Below are 19,961 nucleotides of genomic sequence, written 5' to 3' on the forward strand. Positions count from 1 at the left end.
TGAATAATTATCTTCGCGCAAAACACGACAAAGGCGCCGTTATGTATATACGTGCAGTAGGTATAGAAGCGGTGGAAATATATGTATGTTGCATTATCCATTCCTTAGAGATATTGGTTTACGGTAACGCGGCGTCGAGTATAGGGCAGGTATAGCTAATATCAGAAGATTGATCTGCGGAAAGCAAAGGCCGTACACTATCCGCAAGTGTAATAATCATAGCTCGGCGCGAACCGGCAGCCCCAGCTATTCCAGCTCTTGCACTTCCTCTTCCAGCCTTCAAGGTATTCTTCGGATCTATTACTTCCCCCGCTTCAAGCTCTTCGATTCTATTTTCGCGCTCCAACTTCCGTTCGACCTCGCTGCAGGCTCTATATTGATGTATACGTATAAACTCACACGTACGAACCCTGCGCGTATATGAATCATCTCTAATATCGCCGTCAATCCTCATATTTTTCTTTTATTCCCTCTTTTTCGGGAGAGATTTCTTTTCTCCGTTCTATCTGAATTCTACTCTCTATTTACTGTTCAACGTTTCTTCCTGTTATTTTAACCATTTGTTCTATCTGTTCTTTCAATTATTCTCACTCTCCACGGATAAAGTAATCGGTTTTGACAATACTCCGCGTCTTCAAAAGCATCTTGACACTGTACATGGAATTATTCGTTAAATTTAAAACTTTTAGTTATATGAGTTATACAAATTAATTTCTTTGATGTAAAAGTTTTCATCAAAGATTCAATTAATTGCAAATTTGCGAATAAGCTTGCGATCGAAAATTAATATACAAAGGGTAGGACATTATAAATTTCAAGCAATCAACGTCTATAAGAAAAAATTCAAATAACCATGTGTTATACGCTCAAACAAAGCGGCGATTTGCATGAAAGAAACCGTATCATCGTTGTTCAACCGCCTATAACGAACGACCTATTTCGATAAGAGACGCAAAGTCACGTTTTTTTAACATGCGTATTTGGATACATAAAGCCACGCATGCCGTTATCTTTTGGATATCGGAAATAAGATACGGATGAAAAATTTGAGTGTGGGAAACTTGCCGAAGGCCAGCCGATTAGGAAGTTTTTTATTTTCATCCTGAAATAAGTGTGCATGGAACGAATACAGCGCAACGCTACCGGCTGCCAAAAAGATACGCGAGAGAAAATCAGCGCGTTCGTATAGCGGAAAAACCTTTTCTTCTGGATGCACATAGGTATCGAATATTGTACGACAGGGATATTTCCGGTCTAAATGCCGATCTTTCCGCTGACCTACAGTGACGTAAAAATGAGGGGCCGCGGTAAACGACCAGTTTACAATAAGCGTCGAATTCGAAACGTGACTCCTAAAAACTACCGGATTCGCGGTCGATGTTTCCCTCGCCGAGTCAAGCCCCAGATTCGTAGGTTTCCGCTTCCACGATCGTCTCGGTGCACATAAAGATCCGAAGGAACTCGGGCGAGCTCGGGCAAAAGCGTCGACAGGAAATTCAAACGCTCGTCGTTGAGGTGTTTTCGCACGGGAAGGAACAGCTTCTTCGAAACCCCGTGAAATTTCCACCAAGGAGAATGAAACCGTGGCAACGATCTCGGATTCACTTATTATTTCAAGTCATACGCTATTTGAAAGTTCAGCGAGTTCAATAACGAGCTGCAGCACCGGAGGGTGGAATGGAATCGACTGGAAGACAACAGAAGTACTTCAGACCCTTCAAAGAGCAATTAAAGTGAACGTACGGAAGAAAAGGCTGGAAACCATCGGATCCAATTCGCGTCTATATCATCCAGATTGACGTATAAGATCGTAGGTGATCCGAAACAAGTCGGCGCCGATCACTCGCGTCACTGCAGCAGACGCTTTCGTCCGGTACCATTTTCATTTTTCATTTCAATACCTCCCGCTCCCTGGGTGGTCGAGAAGATTATTTTTCCCCTACAGTGTGTTTCGTGACAGGGAGAGAGTCCTTTGTCGGAGAGAAAGTGTCACCTGTTATACCTGCAATCGATAAGGAACCAAGACGCGGGTGTTTCGAGGCGTGAGATAACCCGTCCGTGTCGTCATCGGACCAAATCCATACGACTGGGTAAACCAGAAATTTCACGTGCTTCGAATTCAATTTCTCTAATTCAGGAACTCCGGCATGAGGTAATCACTCTCTGAGTAGCATGTGAATTTTTCACCGTGATCAAGGATCTCGCGTTCCCATGACGCAGCTTGCAGCTTTCGAGCCACACGCGATAACTCGAGCTTTTCGCTCTTCGTATACCCGAGGCGCCGATTATGTGATCGGTGTATACCTATATACATGTATGCCGAGGATGTGCGGGACTCACTGCGTGTTTTCTGTGAGCGAAACAAATGTTTGCTCGCGAGTTCTCGTCTTATAGGCGCGCGTTGTACGTATCGAGGCATCCCCGTGTAACCAATGAGGAATCTGGGCTGTGTGTTTACGTTAGCTACCAAGTCTGAGCTTTGACTTTGATTGATGGATTCCGAGGTCGTTAAAGGGTAAATAGGCTGACGCGCTGGCTTCGCTGATCTGGGGAATATTTTAAAGGCGTGCAATTTCGCAGGGAGGGTCCCACCCCAGGGACAATTCGCCCAACCCTCGCGTCGCGGGGGCGGCGGTCTCTGCCACCCAATTAATTAAAAGTAACAATTAAAATTCTGAGGTACCCCTTGAAAGTTTGCTCTGACTTGGAACGAGTTGTTTGTTTCTTTTTTTTTTCCCCCATTTTAATTTCTCTTTTATCGATGGACCGAGCGATCGAATCGACTAGCTATTCATCAAATTTTTCGGCCTCCTCACCGACGGATTCTATTCTTCTCTCTCTCATTCTTCAAACACTCTGCGGGGCAAAAGTGCAACGAAGCGAATACGAGGGGGGTTGTTTGCTCGAATAGCGATGAGGTACAAAAATAAGCAACCCTCGATGCCCACGTTTCCATGAATCGATGTAATTTATGCAGAACAGAAGGAGGCCAGGCCAATTTTATTTTACGAGCTACGATTTACCCCGACAAATCGGAGATTCGTGTCCACCTAGTTGAGCAGGATTATGTAAAAGTTTCGTGGAAATGTGCGACACCGTGTTGTGCTCACGTGTGTGTATAAGATCGGTGTACGTGTTACGGTTAAGGCCTTACCTCCTCATGTGTTCCACGGCCTCGATCCAATCGAACATATAATTTAACTCACGAATAAAATCTGATCGAACTAGAGTCTAGACGATAATCAAAACTGCTGGAAATAATTGTTCGGAACTTGCGTGAATTTTTGGCCAGATGCTTATTTTACCCGAGGAAACGGTTTGTACAAATCAGATAATTCAATTCTATTACCCTGTCGTAAAGTTCTGCTAATTCCCGTTCGAAGAGATTAAGCTCTTCAAATTTTATCCAGCACGGAAATTACAAAACCCGTGGTGTACCTCACCGAGGTATAGTTTATTTGAAGAATAATTTCGCATTCCATATTACGTGCCGCTGCTAAAGGGTGCAATAAATCTTTTCGTAATGAACATTTACGATTTTCCTTTATGCCAAGAGCACTGCACTCCATGAAAAATCGTTGATAATACCCCTAGGAAGGGTAAGTACTCGAGAAATCCAACAGCAGGCATAATACTGACACAAGAAGATTTTCATACACAACGTTCGATGCCCTCTTTACCGATTTGAAATCTGTATTTTCGTCTCTTCGCATAAAATGGGAAACGAAAAGGTGAGAATAAAGTATAGGCCCGATACTAACGATCGCATATTTGTTTGCTGCAGAAAATTAGCAAGCCTGTGTTTTCGTGGCTTACGCGAATCGTTGTAGAAACTTGGTGTACCGCCAAGTGCGCCGATTTCGGGAGACGATTTTTAAATTTGGATCCTTGCCACGTCGTCGTCGTTGTATTACAAAAACTTATATCGCGGTTCTCCGAGCTCGTTTAAACACTTGAAACACTTTACAGCGTTCAACGGACTTGTTATCTCAGGCTGCATATCCGACGGTAAAGAAGTTAATCGCGTGTTTCTAAAAACTAGGCGAAATGATGCAGGCGCCCTAGATTCCCAGTCTTTCACTCTCGTGACAATAGCCGCCGCCACCGTCGTGACGAATCCGTTATCTGGTAAAGTCGAGTAGCTTTGATAATCCTCTCGTGATTTACCGATGATTATCTCGCATGCACTATTCTCTCGCTTTCCTCTTTCGAACCATTTAGATGAAGTAAAGTACGAAACACTGTTTAGTACTTATTTACAAATAGAACACTGCGTTCAACAGTGTCTCACAGTTGCGTGAGAATTGTCCATTTTCTAAATTCGAACCGAATAGCGCGCAAGGAAAAGATCGTTAGATTGTAACTTCGAATCGTTCTATTATATTTTTAATAGAAGTTTCGTTACCCAGTCGTTGATATTCAATTAGACCCGTATTATAGGTTGTTTCGCCTGTTCCTGAGTTAGCAGACGAACCTTATTTTTGATATGTATTTTGACGCTTTTGCCGAGGAAAAGCTCGTTAATAATAAGAAGAATATAGATATCTCAACGTCTGTATACATAAATGAGGTAATTATTATATATGTGTGCGAGTGATTCGATATACTGCTATATGTAAATAATATATTGTACAATCTTAATGAAACTTAACAACGATCGATTAATTCTTAAAATTAAATCGTATAAATTTCGTTATTGCTATATTTATAATTTATCCATTGTTCAAGCACGGCTCTAGTCTCACTAAATCTGTCACCTGTCATCCGTAGCAAAAGTATCTTCACTACAAAACGCATTATACGTGCCATAGTTATATAACACTATCACACAAAGTGTAAAACATTTATTACTTGTGGTATCCGTGCAACAGCTGCAGGAATCTAGCTCGTTCTTCTAACCGCCGTACGTGTCACTCCAAAAGCGTAATATGCTAGGATATGGTTAAACAATCAACAGCCAACTATTCAATCGCCAAATCTACAAACTCCGAAATTCAACGAACCTCTACCTCCGCTCTTGCTAATATCGCCGAACACGCATCATTCAAACGTTTCAACACTCCGACTCAACGTCTTTCAACATTCTACATTTTGATTTGAATCGAGGATGAAATGCTCTCTCAGAGTAAACTTAACCCTGTAAGGAGAGTACCTTCATTGCCACGGGAAGCCATTTCAAACCGTTGTCTAGCTGAACTGGAAGCTGAAAAATAAAAAAGCAGAGTCACCGCGGTCACTGCGTGAGACAGCGAGGATTTCTCCGCGACTTACTCTTCGTCTATCACCTCGCAGCTGTGATATTTGCTGGATGTATCAAGCCAGCTTTCTACTCCGCTGGAAGCGAGATCGTCGCAGGAAGGAAACTCTGGAAGAGGCTCCATGCTCGGAGCGCCTTTCTTCGTCAAATTATTTCCCACGGCACGATCCTTCGGCTTCGCACCACCGACTGAAATATTCATACAATAACGTCCGTGCAGAGGAATTAGATACTACCGGAAAGGAACAGGCGACCAGACCATCGACTGGAGAGTGTTTACCGTTGTTGGACGCCAGCTTCGTTTCTTTGCGGCGAATCAAGGCCTGTCTCGATCCCCTCGGGCTTCTGTACTCCCCGCCGATACCCAAACCAGCACTGATGCTGGGGAGTCGAATGTCCAGATGCGAACCCTTGTCCGTAACGATCTGAACGAAGTTTAAAATGAGTGACGGTCGTGTCATTAAAACTAAAGTGTCGCGGTGACGATGATCGTTTGGGTTGAAGTAGGATCGATAACTCTTATAGTCGAGGGAGAATCGCGTTCGTCCTTCACCGTCTGGCGAATAATATTTTCCCTGCGAACTCACTTTGTTGTTCATTGCATAGAGCTTGGTGGCGATGTCCCTGGCTACGAGAGTTGTGAGAACGGTAGCAAGGTAAGCCTCCTTCACGAGAAGATACTCCAATGCAGTTCTCTGCCAAAACAAATACCTGCAAGAGCTTGCCGCGACTATCGATACCTGGAGAAATAATCGGTTGTATTTGAAAAATGTGGAGAAGAGGCGAGCTGGATTACACTTTTACCTTAAATTTCTCGTCGACCGATGCTCGAGAGCTTTCGAATTCCGGCGAGTCGAGAAATTCGCAGGGTAAAATCGGGTGCAGGAAATTGGAGTCGCTCAGCACGTTCACCTTGCCGTTCAGAAGAAGACCCAATCTGTCTGTCCTCGTTAAATTTTGCATCGCATAAGCCTCGCCGGCGTGCAATGACATTATTGTAGCAAATTCCGGCGAGACTAATCGTTTGAATTGAAGTCTGGAGACCTGTTTTTAAACAAGAATACCCAAGAGTAGAATAATTCGATGGTAATATCAGGCGAAACCAAAAATTTTGTGAAAATATTCTCACCTTGAAGGGGTAAAATAACGTGTGGTAGGCTTCTTCCAATTCAGGGTCAAACCTGATCGGCCTCATTCGATACACAATGTAAACCAGCTGTCCTATGTTCAAAACCAAGAAGCTGAAATTCCAGGAGAAGATGTCAGGGGCGCAAATAACGTGCCAAGCCCATCCGGAAAATAGTATAAATCCTGGAAGCGATATATTCAAGTGACTGCATCGCATTCAGCCATGGTTACGGGGAACTTTTTTTTATGTAAAAAACTTACCGACTATCAGAACAGAGTGCATGAAGAGTATTCCCTTCTTCGAAGACGGTGCGGAGTAGGACAAGGCGAAGCAAAAATTTGCCAATTGAAAGAGGATGTGCTGCGGCTGTTGCCACAGACACATAGCGGCGTTTCCTGGAAAAATTAATTAACGATTAGTCAACAACGGACGGACCGTTTAAACGTTTTTCCAGCTTAAAGCACAAAAATTAAATTGTGGAGTCAGAGGCTTCAGCTACGTCTGCTTTTACTTCTGACAATGAGCTGCTGAAACGTGTGTATATAACCTGAATAATCTTCATTCAGGGTATACCGAAAATAACATGCATAGTGAATTGATCGACGTCAATCAAGCTGACGCTACTATATCGCTGCAGTACAATAATAAAGGAGCGAAACGCGTTCGGTCGGCAAGGGAAATGAGACGAATGTATCCTGACGTAAGCCTTGACAAAGCTTTAAGAAGCCGATTGTAAGGCCAAACGAAAAGGTGCAAAGTGCGCAAATTTTCACTCACCATAATGTCCTGTTGTGTTATACGAAGGTAAAGGATCATGTCCCAATCCAGGACTCATTTTGCACAAAATGACAAAGAAATAAAAAAAAATAACCGGCTTTACACCTTATTATGCCATTCGGTAGTGAAAGGTTTGTTTTGATCGGACGCTAGGGTGAATCAACCACCCTTGGCGAGGGCGCAGTCGACGTCGAAACGCGCATGTTCGAGTCACCCGAAATCGATTCACCACCCGGTTAGTTCCCGCGGCACCCGTAGGTCCTGAGCCATTTTTCAACCCTTTCCGTGTATCGCATGGTAATGCTGCTTTTCGCTAATCCTAGTAGCCCACTCCCTATACAGATGGAGTTTAAGTACGCTATCAATCAGACCCGACTCCCACGCAGGGATGCGATAAATAGCGATACTGCTGATCGCTGGTTGAACGAAAGGCATTCTCTGAAGATCACAAAAAAATTGAAAGCATTTTCACGGTGCCCTGCTGCATTTTTTCAAAACACTGTCGTCCTACACTCAGCTTTTCCGAATCTCAATGGAATGGTTGGAGCAGGATCAAGGTTTTTTTTATGTAGATTGATTTACTCACGGCTCTATAAGCATGGTAATCTGACGTGTGCAAGTAATAAATTACCCATGTCAAGTAGGTTCTGTGAGAATTGAAATTGTCTCAAAAATATTAAATTCTGTACAAATTCAGTCCTTCTCTCCCTTATTTACTGAATAAAATGTAAATACGGACTATGATCCGAATTAAATCGTTGTATGGATTCATGAAATTAGAGATTTTTTTTTATCATTCTTTCAATTTTACTCTACTGCAAATCTTTTTTTGCAGCATAATATTTTCAACGAAATCACTTTGTCAGTAGCCTACAGCCACAATACATCGAATTCTATAACTTTTCATATTTTCGGAATTGGTTGTGATAATCCGATACGTATTAAAAGTGTCGAGCCGTAGACGACGACACAAGATTTCTAAATCCACCTGGAACAGTATAATACTCACACATCTGAGTCGAGAAGTATTATGCGTGTTGAATGGATAAACCTGGTCGACAAGGGAGGAAATTGGAGCATAGTAATTCGAAGTTTTTATAACTTTATTAGTAGAGCTACATTTTAGTTATTGCAGTGAAAGAATGACGCGAGTCTTACACCCCAAGGTCTGGTAATGGGTGATAGTTGAGGAGGGATTCAGAGACGGGTGTGTCCAGAAGATTGTCCCTAATCTTCTGAGAAGTTGCGGGGAAAAAGCGCTTCGGAGAGTCAGCCATTGCAGATTAGCCGGGTAGATCTGAAACGAGGAATTGATATTGGCGCGGATGCATAACGTCTGCCCGATTTTCAATAGATATGCAGTTCATCAGTTTTGTACTGGGTGTAGGGAAACTTACTTTCAGGTGTATGTTGAGATATAGAAATGTGCTTTGTTACTCATTCGCACAACGTGTGTAATTTAATCCAGCAATCCCATGCCCATAACCATAAACCTTGGACCATTAGTCAAAAATAGATTGAACATGCTTTAAAAAAAAATATATCTACTCACAACCATGCAAGGTGCATCCTGTGTCCTGTGCTACAAAAATTGAAAATACAATATTTGAGTACTTTGAAATGAATTTAAGTCTCATGATCTACGAAATGCCTAAAACGTGTGTCCTGCGAAGCGAATCAAAGTATGATACAAGTAAGTGTATTTAAATTTTATTCGTCAATGATTGAAACGAATGATCGGCTGGACCACACACGTCTCGGTACAATCTTGAATTGTATACAAAGGAGTGAATTGTTCAAGATGAAGTTTCAAATATGAGAAAATATTATTCTTCAGATGCAATCGTTTGAAGGAGAAATGGTGTAAATCAGACATAGAAGATTGGCTAAGGTTATGAAAAGTGGTTTGCAAAATAACTAACGGACGTATCAAGACGCTGACATGAATCCAATAGGGCCGCGATTGAACCCGCTTGGGACTTAATCTTAGCTATAAAATCATTTCCAGCATTCACCCCTCGTCATGCATTATGTCAGGTGAGACAAAATAGCAACAGGAATATTTATGTTATACGTTGATTTTCGAAAAAAGCCTGAAAACCGAAAACTCACCAAGCGAGAAGGTAGATGTTTCACTTTCCAGAATATTATATCGTAACGCAAAACTTCAAATATATTCCAAAGGAGCCAACAGAAGCAATGACATTTTTTCGAAATTACCCAAACATAGGATGATACATGAATATATCTCCATGCGAAGGTTTGAAAACAAGGTCTACGATGATGTATTTACTGTGACAATACAGTCCCAAGATACGAATTACATGTGAATACGTGAGGTAGGTAGGTAGGTAGGTAGGTAGGTACATGTGACATAAATGTGTTCATATATCGTTTCCACATAGTAACTGCTAATACATCAATAGGTATTTGATATACAATGTAAAAGACTTAGGAGGCGACGCATGATACGGTTCGCCTACCTTCTTCCTCTGAGTCGGATATTCGAGTCGCTTGGAGAGAACTCTGTTTGGACAGCGTCCTGCCAAGACCTCTCGGTCTCGGCGGAGGTGATTGCTTATTCCAGAGTGCTTCCAGTTGATCAAAATGCTGGGATTGTGCAAGGGCTGCTTGTTCCGGACCCAATCCAGGCTGGGAACCAGCTAGGCCAGCTTTGCTGATTTCCTCCATTGACGCGCTAACGCTGAATCGACGCTTTAGACGTTCCTCAACCGCGGCGACCATTATACCTAAGAGAGTTGTTAATAATCCAAAATACTCAGGAATGGATGCAATGAATTTCACACTTTCAGACAAGTGTTATCACGTTTTACAATTGAACAAAGCATTACGCGTAGGTATGTCAAATTAATATCCGCTGCGCTGGTCTTAGGCGGTCCACACTTTCAAGCATTTTCTCACACGCGACTTGCGGTACTCTACGAAACTATTAATCACGTGAATTGTAGTTCACACGTGACGAGCAGTTTAAAACATTACCCCAACATGGCGAGGCATCTGAATTATTTATAGACATAAGGAATGATCAAACACGTAAAACTCAACGAGCTGCCATATGAGGCATTGAATAAAAATAATGTAATTAATCTGTAGGTTTCTTCATGTTATATCACGGCATTGCAAGATGCAAATATCTGCAGATCCCAAACCATTTTTACAACAGAATGTCAGCAAATGAGCCAATTTAGTAATAAAACAATTCCAGCCGTTACCTGAAGTCAAATGACCATATTTTCGCTGCCATGTATAAGTATCCAAGGACACTTCCTTTTTGAGCAATCTTCTTGCTGGTCGCTTCGGTCCGGGAGGCCTCAGATCTCTCGGAGCAACGTATTCTGGCAGCTTGACATATTGCGCGGGCGTATTGTGTAGACACAAAATCGGCAAGCACTTGTGTTCCAATAGGTGGAGCGCGAGTCTCGAACAATCGGTGGACATTTCGACCCCGAGAACCGGAACATGAAGCATTATGGAGCTGAGGGCAGTTCCCTTCTTCGTGTCCCATACAATCAAGCTCTTATCTTCACTCCCGGATACGGCCAAGGTACCATCCCCCGAGAGCCGAATACAGGTTACGTACCCTAGATGACCAGTCAGCGTGTGAAGATCTGCGCCCGTGTTTATATCCCAGACGATCAAATTCGCGTCTCTCGAACCCGAGACTACAATGGACTTGTCCGAAACGGCCACTGCCACGCACGTCACGTGATCGGTGTGTCCAACCAACACCTGCGAACGGGATTTGATTGATGATGATTGGATAAATGATATTGCAAGATTCCAGAACTGCATCAAAGTTGAACTGCAATGATATGGTGCAAGACTGAACGTCGGAATGGATTGCTTAGATTCAATCAAGCAAAGTGTAAACAAACCTGGGACAATTTTCCTCCAGCAAGTTGCCAGACTTTTAAGCTCATGTCTCTGGAGCCGGTAATGAGGGATTGAGAATCAGGGGTAACAACCAGACAAGTGATATCTTGGGAGTGAGAAACCGGGTATTTTTCCTCCGGTCCCAATCCCAGTCCCAATATTCTAATATGGTTGTCTCCGGACCCGCAGACTGTGTATCTGGAAATAATGTGAGCGGTTAATCGAGACGAACAATGCTTGGTGGCTCTGTGATTCACAAAAGAGCTTCTGGTTACATTGTCGTTACCTCATGTCAGAAGCTACTGCAAAACATCGGCCCGGGCCGCACAGGGACTGGATTAACGTTCCGCTGTCAGCAGCCCACACCCTGATGGCACCACCCCTATCAGAGCTGACGACTCTTCTTCCATCAAGCATCACAGTCACAGCAGTAACGGGAGCCTGATGTTTGAAGGTGGCGACTACCAGGCCCAACGTCAGTCCCCAGACTCTCACGGTTTTATCTTCGGAACCTGAAGCAGTGGAAGTTGTTAAAAAAATGTGACCACTGTTCATTATCAGGCGTTTAACTACCTACAATCATTGGGCGCTTTGTACCTGACGCTGCGAAGAGTCCCGAAGCCGAAAACGCGACGCAAGTAACACTTGCGATGTGGCCTTCCAAGGTGGAAACTAGTTCATGAGTATTCAACTGCCACAAGTTAACTAGGGAGTCGACACCACCGGTAACTGCCATGGCGCCATCTCTGGACACATCTAAACAGGAAATTGGAGCACCGTGAGGTTGAAGGGATTCCTGCTTTCCACCAGACTTCGTTGGTCGCGGGGCAACCTCTTCGCCGCGGAAACTCCAATAAGTCACTCGACCTCCGCCAGCGGTTATCAAGAAATCGTCTTTCTCGGTTACCTGAACAAAAGTCCTGATTGTGTAACAAGTCACTAGAATTTTCTGCAGTTCTGACCGACAGTCAATAAGACTCACCTTGACGGAAGTCACATCTGCCGATGGACTAGCAGGTAGAGCTTTCGTCAATCTTCCGCTATGCATGTCGAAGACAGAAACCCTTCCGTCAACTCCACCTGCCACAGCTCTTCTGCAATCCTTAGCGAGACATACGCTTTTGATCGGTCCTTGGTGACCTCGTAGCGTATGTATCTCAGTACCAGTCGCCAGAGAGCGAAGGTACAATTTTTTATCCTCACAAGCAGCTAGCAGGAATACCGAGTCCGTGGACACATCGAGCATTGTAACCGGAGAGGGAAGAGGGATGGTATTCAACAAAGTAAAGCTCTCTAGCGACCAGAGACAAACAGTTGCGTCGTATGAACCAGAAACCAAAACTTCTCCAGCAGAATCGACGCGCAATGAAGTCACTGGACCACGGTGATGGTCTACCTTCATTAGTACTTCACCGGTCAATAATCGCGTTGCTATAATCCTAGAATCTTCACCACCGCTAACGATTATCGAATTTCCCATTGCTGGCGTCAAAGATAGCACTGGAGCAATGTGCTCACAAATTCGTTGCTTCATAATCAATTCTTTCATGTCCCATACGATTATAGATGTATCTTCAGATCCAGTCATCAAATACTGAGACTGCTTCGTGATAGCCAGACATGATATTGGTCCCGAATGGCCTGTAAGGTATAGTTGTTACAAATGCAAATCACAGATTGATAATCACAAATTGTGATCGTAAATCACGATTGCAGATGGCTACTGTTTGTAGGCGATGACCAAGTCTCCAGAAAAAAACTGTGCGATTGCAGAAAGGGAAATATAATAACCTTTGAATGTGTGTACCAGCTGTCCCGACATCACGTGCCACAGTTCAGCATCGCCTTGAGGAGGTACCACCACCACGTGTTGGCCTGATGGCGCAGCTTCGATCAGTCTGACACCTTGTGGACAGGTTAAAGCGCGAATTTGTAAAGGCAGAGGAGGTTGTAGCCAGCCATTCAGTGGAACTAACAGCGGTGCAGCATATCCATCGCACCATGCCATCGCTGCCATGACCATTCGACTAACCTAGGAGAGTATGGACCGTTGTGAGAAAAGTATGGAATAATAAATTCGATGGAATTAAACAATTCATAACACATACGTACACGAGATGAGACATATTGATCCTTACCAAATCTCCTTCATCCTCAGCGACGGGTCTCAACCAGCAAATTAACTGAGCTCCCAACTGTAACGGATCCCTTGTCAACACGTCGCTAGACTTTCGAACGGCGTAATAAACCAGTTCGAGGTCCCTTTCAAGTAAATACCTCCTGGCATGTTCCAATACGCATCGTAAGTAGCTCACAGATATCATCTGGACAGCGGCCAGCAAGAAATCAAATGCGCAGACAGCCAATCTTTTCAGTCGATCAACGTCACCAGCTCGAAGGAGATGTAGCCAGGCTTCTTCGACGTGACGAATAGTGTAAGTAATATCTTGCGATCTGGGCGCACTTTGAAATGGAGTTTCCTTTGCCGGTGCTGAATCCGAATCTTCAGGAGGTTTTTCATCACTCTCCTCGGAATCTTCGGTGAAGAATAAGTTCGCCACTTCGCCGTATGCTGACCGTGAAGCGTCTTGGGTAGCTAAATATCGTTTTCGAGCCATTTCCCCGCTTGACCAACGCCACGAAAACATCAACCGCCCACTCATGACTCGAACTTTAAGCCACGGAGTCATAGTTCGCCTCACTAAACACCATGTCGCAAAGCCAAACTGACCACTAGCGAGTACCAGAGGTCCATCGTCTCCCGTAGGCATTATCAACTCCAAGATTTCCGTCTCCGACAGCCCGTACTCCGTGCACGCCAAAAGGGACCCAATCCGGTTTGCTGCCTTGTGACCAATCAATCGTTCCAGGCTGTCAAAAGCGGCCTCAACATCAGGTACATTGCTTTTGACCTCCGGTAATTCAATGAGTATTTCCGGGCTCCGCAGTCTCTCTTTTTGGAGTGGAGTTAGCCTCAAAGCTTCAGGTGGAACGGCGGTGGTTGCGATGAAATGCACACCTTTTGGTAGATTCAAAGGCAGCCAAGACAACGCGGCGACTATGTCGCATTCCAATGGATGCAGCCGATGCAGGTCGTCAACCAATATAACGAGCTGTTCCGACATTGGATTTTCTTCGATTCCTCGCATTATCTGACTGAACCAGTTGTTCAAGTACAAGGGATCGAAGGATGCATCTCTCGGCAAATTGCCATCGTTGTTACCGGACAAAAATCCTATATGTTCGCAGAGAACTCTGAGCAATTCTAAACTATAAGCCGACCTTGGAGTTGATGTGCACAGCCTAACGATACGTACAGATGGTCCATTGAACCAGCTTGGCACTTTTTCATATACAGTAGCCAGGATTGCTGATTTCCCAGAGGACTTTGGACCCCATACCAGTACTGGTCCATGCTTTCTATCCCTTCCGGCTAGCAGCAATTCTTTAATTTGGCCTATGGCCTTCACATCTTCATCCGCGGGGCTCACATTTCTCAACAAACTCAAATGCGCCAAACTTTCCGCGTAAACTGCCTGCACCATTTTCTTTCGACTTTTGATCTCGGGATCAGTTTCAACCGACTCATTCACCAAGAATTGAATCCTGTCTAATACCTGTTGACGCATTCGTGTCAAGTATTTATCGTGCGACAGACAATCGGAGTCAATTCCACCGGGCTTGTATTCCACCTCGTATTTCATTACATTCTCCTCTGGTAAGCTACTTCCGATTCTAGATTTAAGCGTCGATGCTCCAGGCTCTACGGTAGGTGCCGTAGAACCAGACCAATTTCGTACGATCGCTATCACGCCATTACCATCTTCATCCAAACCTAAGTGGAGTAAAAGTGACGTAAAGCAAGCCTGAGATTCATAGCAAATCGTAAAAGTTAACTGAATCAGCTATCATTCATCCTACGTACTTAGGCCGTGTTCTAATTGTCGTTCTGCGGTTGACTGTAATATATTTTTGATCTCGGTGTTGTCTGGGTATTCCAAAATGGCCGATTCTGCTGCTATTTTTAACGCTTTTCTTAAATTTGACTCGTGCTGGTGCCAATCATCGTGAGCAGTCTCCTCGCTGCACAGACAATTCATCGAACGTTCGTTGTCAGTATCACGGATCTTACCACAGGTACAAGGGCGTTGTAATGAAATTTGACTCTACTTCGAATGTTTGGAAACATTTCCCGCAATTAAATTTAAAGCAAGAATTTTCAGTACAGGAAATTTGAACCTAAGCTTGATTAATTCATATCCATCAATGCTGAAAAACATTGATTATCTGCAAGAGCACAATGCAATGATTACCTGGAAGCTTTCAGGACGTAACAATCTCCGTCGTGTGTGTAATATTCTTCGAGGAAGTTACAGTGAGTGAGTAGGGCCTTATATGTTTCTTGCGTAAATTTCGTTGGTACCCAACCACTTTTATAAGCTGCGCCAACCAGTAGCTAGAAACAAAAAAACGTGTCCCAGGAACAGTTCAATCGTCCGTCAACCCAAAACAAAATCTAGGTACTACTGCCGTGACAAAATATACGTTAATTATATGCGATGCAAGAAATTCGATGTTGATGTTGTAGCACTCACCAAAAAAAAACACCCTCTGGAATGACGATGCGATGCGGTTATTTCTTCCAAGAACAATTCCGCAAGTCGTGGATTGACATCGGGATCCTTATCAGTTCCGTACTGCATGTCCACCAGCAGCACCTAAACAACGAGAATCACGAATCTCCGTGGTTGAAATAAATTTGTAACAGGTCATCATCTCCCAATCAGTCAAAATGAATTCTTATGGGATGAGGCGTCAGTGCAAAAAGCGTACCTCGATTCCCATGTCATCGTAAATAGCTTGCAGCTCCGGTCCAACTCCTTCGAGAATCTGCTTTCTCTCTTCGACGAACTCTGAAAGCAGTAATTTTAATATTAAAAAAATTAAATATGGTTAGAGAATGTTAATAAAGTGAAACTGGGATGATGGCCTGGTTTCTTTTGACCCGTCCCCTATACAAATTACATGCCGGAGTGCATCTCGTTAAAATTTGCATCTGCAAGCCCCTCCAGAATCTGCACTTCCCGGATTAAATTATTGCTCTTGCTAGAGGAACGGAAATGCGGTGCATTCGCACTCTGTCTAACTAACTATATAAACGGAGGATGAAGTGAAACGGAGAGACTTGGAATAATTCAATTTACACCGTGTTATGTAAATCCGAAGCTTCAATGCTACACTATAGCACGGGCAGATTCCAGTCTTTGCAATTTAACTTTGAAGATTGTGGACCCAGTTTAACGAACTGTTGAGTCTGCAGAGTAGCGAACCGTATGGTAAGCGTTTGAGACGCAAGTGAAGATCTTCTCCCGCTCGCATCTTATTGGCATTTCGGAAATACAAACGGGGTTGAAGGCTGAGGGCCAAAACTCGATTAGATTCGATACACATCGATGCCACAGCAGATTAAGCCAAGATTCTGGATGCTAAATAAATTCGGAAGAAAGCCCGTTGCAACTCCTGATATTTATTTAAAACCGATGTAGTATTATCGCGATCTAATTGCTCTAAGGCTGCTCAAATTAACCCAAAATAATCTCAACTCGCACCACGGAATATATCTTACTTATACCGACACGTATATCGATTTCTTGTATCTCGGAATTAAATTCTTCCAAAGTGCTAAATCAACTTTGATATGAAGTCCGACATTTACCACGGAACCTTTTATTCCGTTCAAAAATGTGAAATTAAACCTTAAACATCGATCCCTACATCAATCATGGAGTATTCGAGATTCAACCCCTGTGTAAGCTATTTCCTTCTGGGCATTTATCTCGTTTAATGCTTCCACGTGATTTCATGTTTGACTCGACGTTCCCCAGATAGGAGGGTCGAATTTTCGACACGCTTGGACTCTCCGCTGTCGGTTGCGTTGAAAAAATACAAGTAAACGAACAGCATTTATGTACATCGCGTTCTGACTTTGATTTTGAGAAATTTCGTGCTAAAAAGTGAAATTCGTCGAGAGTAAGTGAGCAAGAAGAAAACACAATACAATGCTAGATTAGAGAGCATTTCAGAATGTAAATAACCTATGTGGAGTTTACGCAGCCGTTTTACTGTCCTTAAAAGCTTAAGTTCCTCCAGGGATAAAAGTTCTGTAACCCGGGAAGGACTCGAAGGGTTTCTATGCAGCACACGGTCCTGTCGAAGAAACAGCTTACGGAATTGTCAGAATACATTTGCAAACCGTAGCAGGTACAGAGAATGTTCCAAAGCCTTCTCAGGTAATCTCGCCTCCAGAGGTATAAATCTCGGAAATACTTGCGCATAGTGTGTCGATCCGGCCAGAAGCGCTTTTCAGGCAAAACGTACGAGACAGTCAAGATAAAACGACATTTACTGGAAAAATCGCGGAGTCGAAACTTTGAGTAAATTGGTAAGTTTGAATATTCCCCCAAGCTGTATTGCGAATACGGAAAAGGCATCGAGCGATGTTAATATATGTACAACGAGAACAGATGAATCCTTTAATTTGCATAGGTTCCAGCTGTTCACGGTGTTTCCCTGGTGAACAGGTATTGATTTTGCTTTCGGTAAAACCGTGACAAAACGCAGAGTGCTAAAATAACTGGGGATGTTTTAGCCGCGAAAGTGGCCGGAGAGCTTGTTGTAAAAGCGTGTCGTTGTTGGATTCGAAAATAACAGGGTCAACACTTGAAAAGTGTATTACGAACGTCCCGAAAAGAAAGCAGCCTAATGCATTTCAAATGTACGACCTGAAGCGGTGGTCCTTTCGCGGGGGAGTAAAAATATCGCACAACAGGGGCGTTTCCGTTCCTTCTCTCCGCGAGAGATGATGAATGTTTTTACCCAGCGGTGTGCCAGGGGAACGCTATCCATTACCATACGTGAAATCTAGTTTGCATATCACAGAGACGTGTTACCGGTTAGCGCAGGTCATGTGCACCGTAACGAAATAATGCCATCTGGAATGTTAATCGACCGGATGCAACCTCGGCACGGTGAATGTACAGCATGAAGGTTGACGGGAGATTAGCTTCGGGCTTAGACGGAAACTCGACTTCATTCGGTCAGTACGAAAAAGCAAGGAGACGAACGTCGAAAGACAAATGGCCGAGGAATATAGAGGCAAGGATTGCTGCACTTACCGTCACGTTCCCCGGCAATGAATATCTTGATGAGACGGGGGGCGGGAAGGTGCGCCGGGGGCGGTCCACCCTTTATGACCCCCGCTATCAGCTCCACTTCCAAATTCATCGCGCGTCTGTTTTTGACACACGGCGACCTTCGAACGTGATAAAGTAAAAACTTAGTCAAAATTCTGAAGATGGGTGTGCTTCTTTTGTCTCGATGAATACAATGCCGCTTGATGAATACTTTTCCTTACTCGTCTCCGTCGTCTTGCGGCTCTTGATTTCCTCGGCGTATAATGTGCTGTTCCACCGGATCTTTGCCGAGGTCACGAGCCAGCGATCAACCCCTTTGTCAATTTGCCGTATCACAGATTGCTTGCGTCGGACAAACTTCCCCGAATCTTCCGTTATAGGTACGTCTGTCGCGTTTGGATTGTCATTTTCATTCTCTCTCTTCTTTACTCGACGTACGTGTATCAGAGTTTTTACTAGCGACACCCAAGTACCTTATGCTCTTCTTTTTAATTGCGTTTCGTGATTTCTTTTCCACAACTAACGATTTTAACGCGTTGTAACGAAACTTACTACTGTTTTACGTTGCTCTATTTCTTCCTCTGTACTTATTTTTATCATTTTCAACTCTACTCCACATCGTATTTATATATTTTTTCGCTTTCTCTTTTTAGGCAATTAGAGATCAAAGCATTGTGAATATTCTCATTAGAATTACACTTTTCCAATAGACTGACAACGTGTCGGGTTACAAATCAACTGTGTTCATTCGCTTTCTGCTCAACAGTAGCGATGTAAATAGACGTACAATATATTTATATAATTCATGTATAGATAAATTCATTTGATAATATTCTACTCTACATGATTCAACAAATAACATGTATAACTATTTGCTCTCAATAAAATGTGGATAAATTTCAATTATACCTGCTCGGTATAAAACAAACTACTTCAACCTTAAAATTTATGTTTAAAGATAAACATTGAAAGTACGTTTTATTTCTATTTTCGTTTTGTTAATATATACTTTTTTTTTCTTTCTTTTTTAATATTATAACTAGGATTGTCTTCGCTATGGGTCGCGTTATTTATTACACTTACATCGAATTTACTTTTTAAATCGATGATATTTACTTACTGTACGATAATCAGTTGAGATTCGACGTTCTTACGTTATACTAGAGTTAGTTGCTAACTGTTTTGCGACTAAAATCATTCGAATCTGGCTGATTGTTCAATGATTAACTAATTGTATATTTACTACATTCGGGCAAGTTGTTTGTTCGTTTCAAATTCGCATATGTTTTTATACCTTACAGAGTAATATTCTACGGTAATATTTTTAGTACATTAAATCCTTATCGAAATATTAGGTTTTTTTATGAAATACTTTAAATACTGGCGACTAGAGTACGTTTCCTACTGACTTTTGATAGTTTTGCATCAATCAAATTTCTCTAATACTCTGATGTTGTGCTCGGTAGCTTGTTCAAGCTAGCTCCGCAGCTCTCATCGACGATCTGCTAGGGCTGGTTGCCCCTCACTATGTAAAACCCATGTTTGCAGCTGAATTTTTCCCTCCTGAAACAACAAGTGAAAAGGAAAATTTTACAACCTGTAAACGTGCAAATTGTTAAATCGTCGACATTAAAATAAAACAGGGGATTAATTCGGCGTGCTTTGATGGAGCAAGTCTAAGAATTTCCGGCTGGGATGAGTTACGAGTTCA

At 43.0% G+C, this 19,961-nt stretch overlaps 2 protein-coding genes across 11 annotated transcripts in view; both read right to left on the reverse strand.

The window, feature by feature from the left end:
* Nucleotides 1-4,524: 4,524 nt before the first annotated feature.
* LOC107221737 (popeye domain-containing protein 3-like) lies at nt 4,525-7,338 on the reverse strand. Of its 3 annotated transcripts, none has more exons than XM_015660845.2 (8): nt 7,164-7,338; nt 6,647-6,781; nt 6,387-6,568; nt 6,062-6,301; nt 5,845-5,997; nt 5,538-5,682; nt 5,272-5,446; nt 4,525-5,203 (listed from the first exon to the last, which is right to left on the reverse strand). In XM_015660845.2, exons 1-8 carry the CDS (start codon nt 7,219-7,221, stop codon nt 5,188-5,190), a joined length of 1,104 nt encoding a protein of 367 aa, XP_015516331.1. In that variant the 5' UTR covers nt 7,222-7,338; the 3' UTR covers nt 4,525-5,187. The 3 variants fall into 3 exon arrangements, with proteins under 3 accessions (XP_015516331.1, XP_046598406.1, XP_046598409.1); XM_046742450.1 differs by having other exon boundaries at nt 5,517-5,682; XM_046742453.1 differs by having other exon boundaries at nt 4,525-5,446; nt 5,517-5,682.
* A 910-nt stretch (nt 7,339-8,248) lies between these two features.
* Nucleotides 8,249-19,961, reverse strand: part of LOC107221755 (protein qui-1) — a 100,040-nt gene continuing 88,327 nt past the window's right edge. For 5 of the 8 annotated variants that reach the window (XM_046746192.1, XM_046746157.1, XM_046746181.1 and 2 more), the window contains 15 exons: nt 18,233-19,813; nt 15,891-15,970; nt 15,653-15,775; nt 15,371-15,513; nt 14,983-15,140; nt 13,196-14,892; nt 12,849-13,089; nt 12,040-12,698; nt 11,655-11,964; nt 11,344-11,569; nt 11,060-11,255; nt 10,397-10,913; nt 9,647-9,913; nt 8,716-8,745; nt 8,249-8,460 (listed from right to left, as the gene is read on the reverse strand). In XM_046746192.1, the coding sequence (XP_046602148.1) occupies nt 8,447-8,460; nt 8,716-8,745; nt 9,647-9,913; nt 10,397-10,913; nt 11,060-11,255; nt 11,344-11,569; nt 11,655-11,964; nt 12,040-12,698; nt 12,849-13,089; nt 13,196-14,892; nt 14,983-15,140; nt 15,371-15,513; nt 15,653-15,775; nt 15,891-15,970; nt 18,233-18,341 (4,770 nt within the window). In that variant the 5' untranslated portion in view covers nt 18,342-19,813 and the 3' untranslated portion in view covers nt 8,249-8,446. The remainder of the gene's footprint in view (nt 8,461-8,715; nt 8,746-9,646; nt 9,914-10,396; nt 10,914-11,059; nt 11,256-11,343; nt 11,570-11,654; nt 11,965-12,039; nt 12,699-12,848; nt 13,090-13,195; nt 14,893-14,982; nt 15,141-15,370; nt 15,514-15,652; nt 15,776-15,890; nt 15,971-18,232; nt 19,814-19,961) is intronic. The other 3 variants (XM_046746164.1, XM_046746170.1, XM_046746197.1) reach the window with 3 other exon arrangements.

This window comes from Neodiprion lecontei, chromosome 1 (genome assembly GCF_021901455.1).
Source record: "Neodiprion lecontei isolate iyNeoLeco1 chromosome 1, iyNeoLeco1.1, whole genome shotgun sequence".
In the NCBI taxonomy this organism is placed as follows: domain Eukaryota; kingdom Metazoa; phylum Arthropoda; class Insecta; order Hymenoptera; family Diprionidae; genus Neodiprion; species Neodiprion lecontei.

Coding starts and splice junctions, on each gene's coding strand:
- LOC107221737 (XM_046742450.1), bottom strand. CDS start 7,221: ATGAGTCCTGGATTGGGACATGATCCTTTACCTTCGTATAACACAACA. Junction 6,302..6,386: donor CGTTATTTTACCCCTTCAAG/GTGAGAATATTT, acceptor GTTTAAAAACAG/GTCTCCAGACTTCAATTCAA. Junction 5,998..6,061: donor CGGTCGACGAGAAATTTAAG/GTAAAAGTGTAA, acceptor TTATTTCTCCAG/GTATCGATAGTCGCGGCAAG.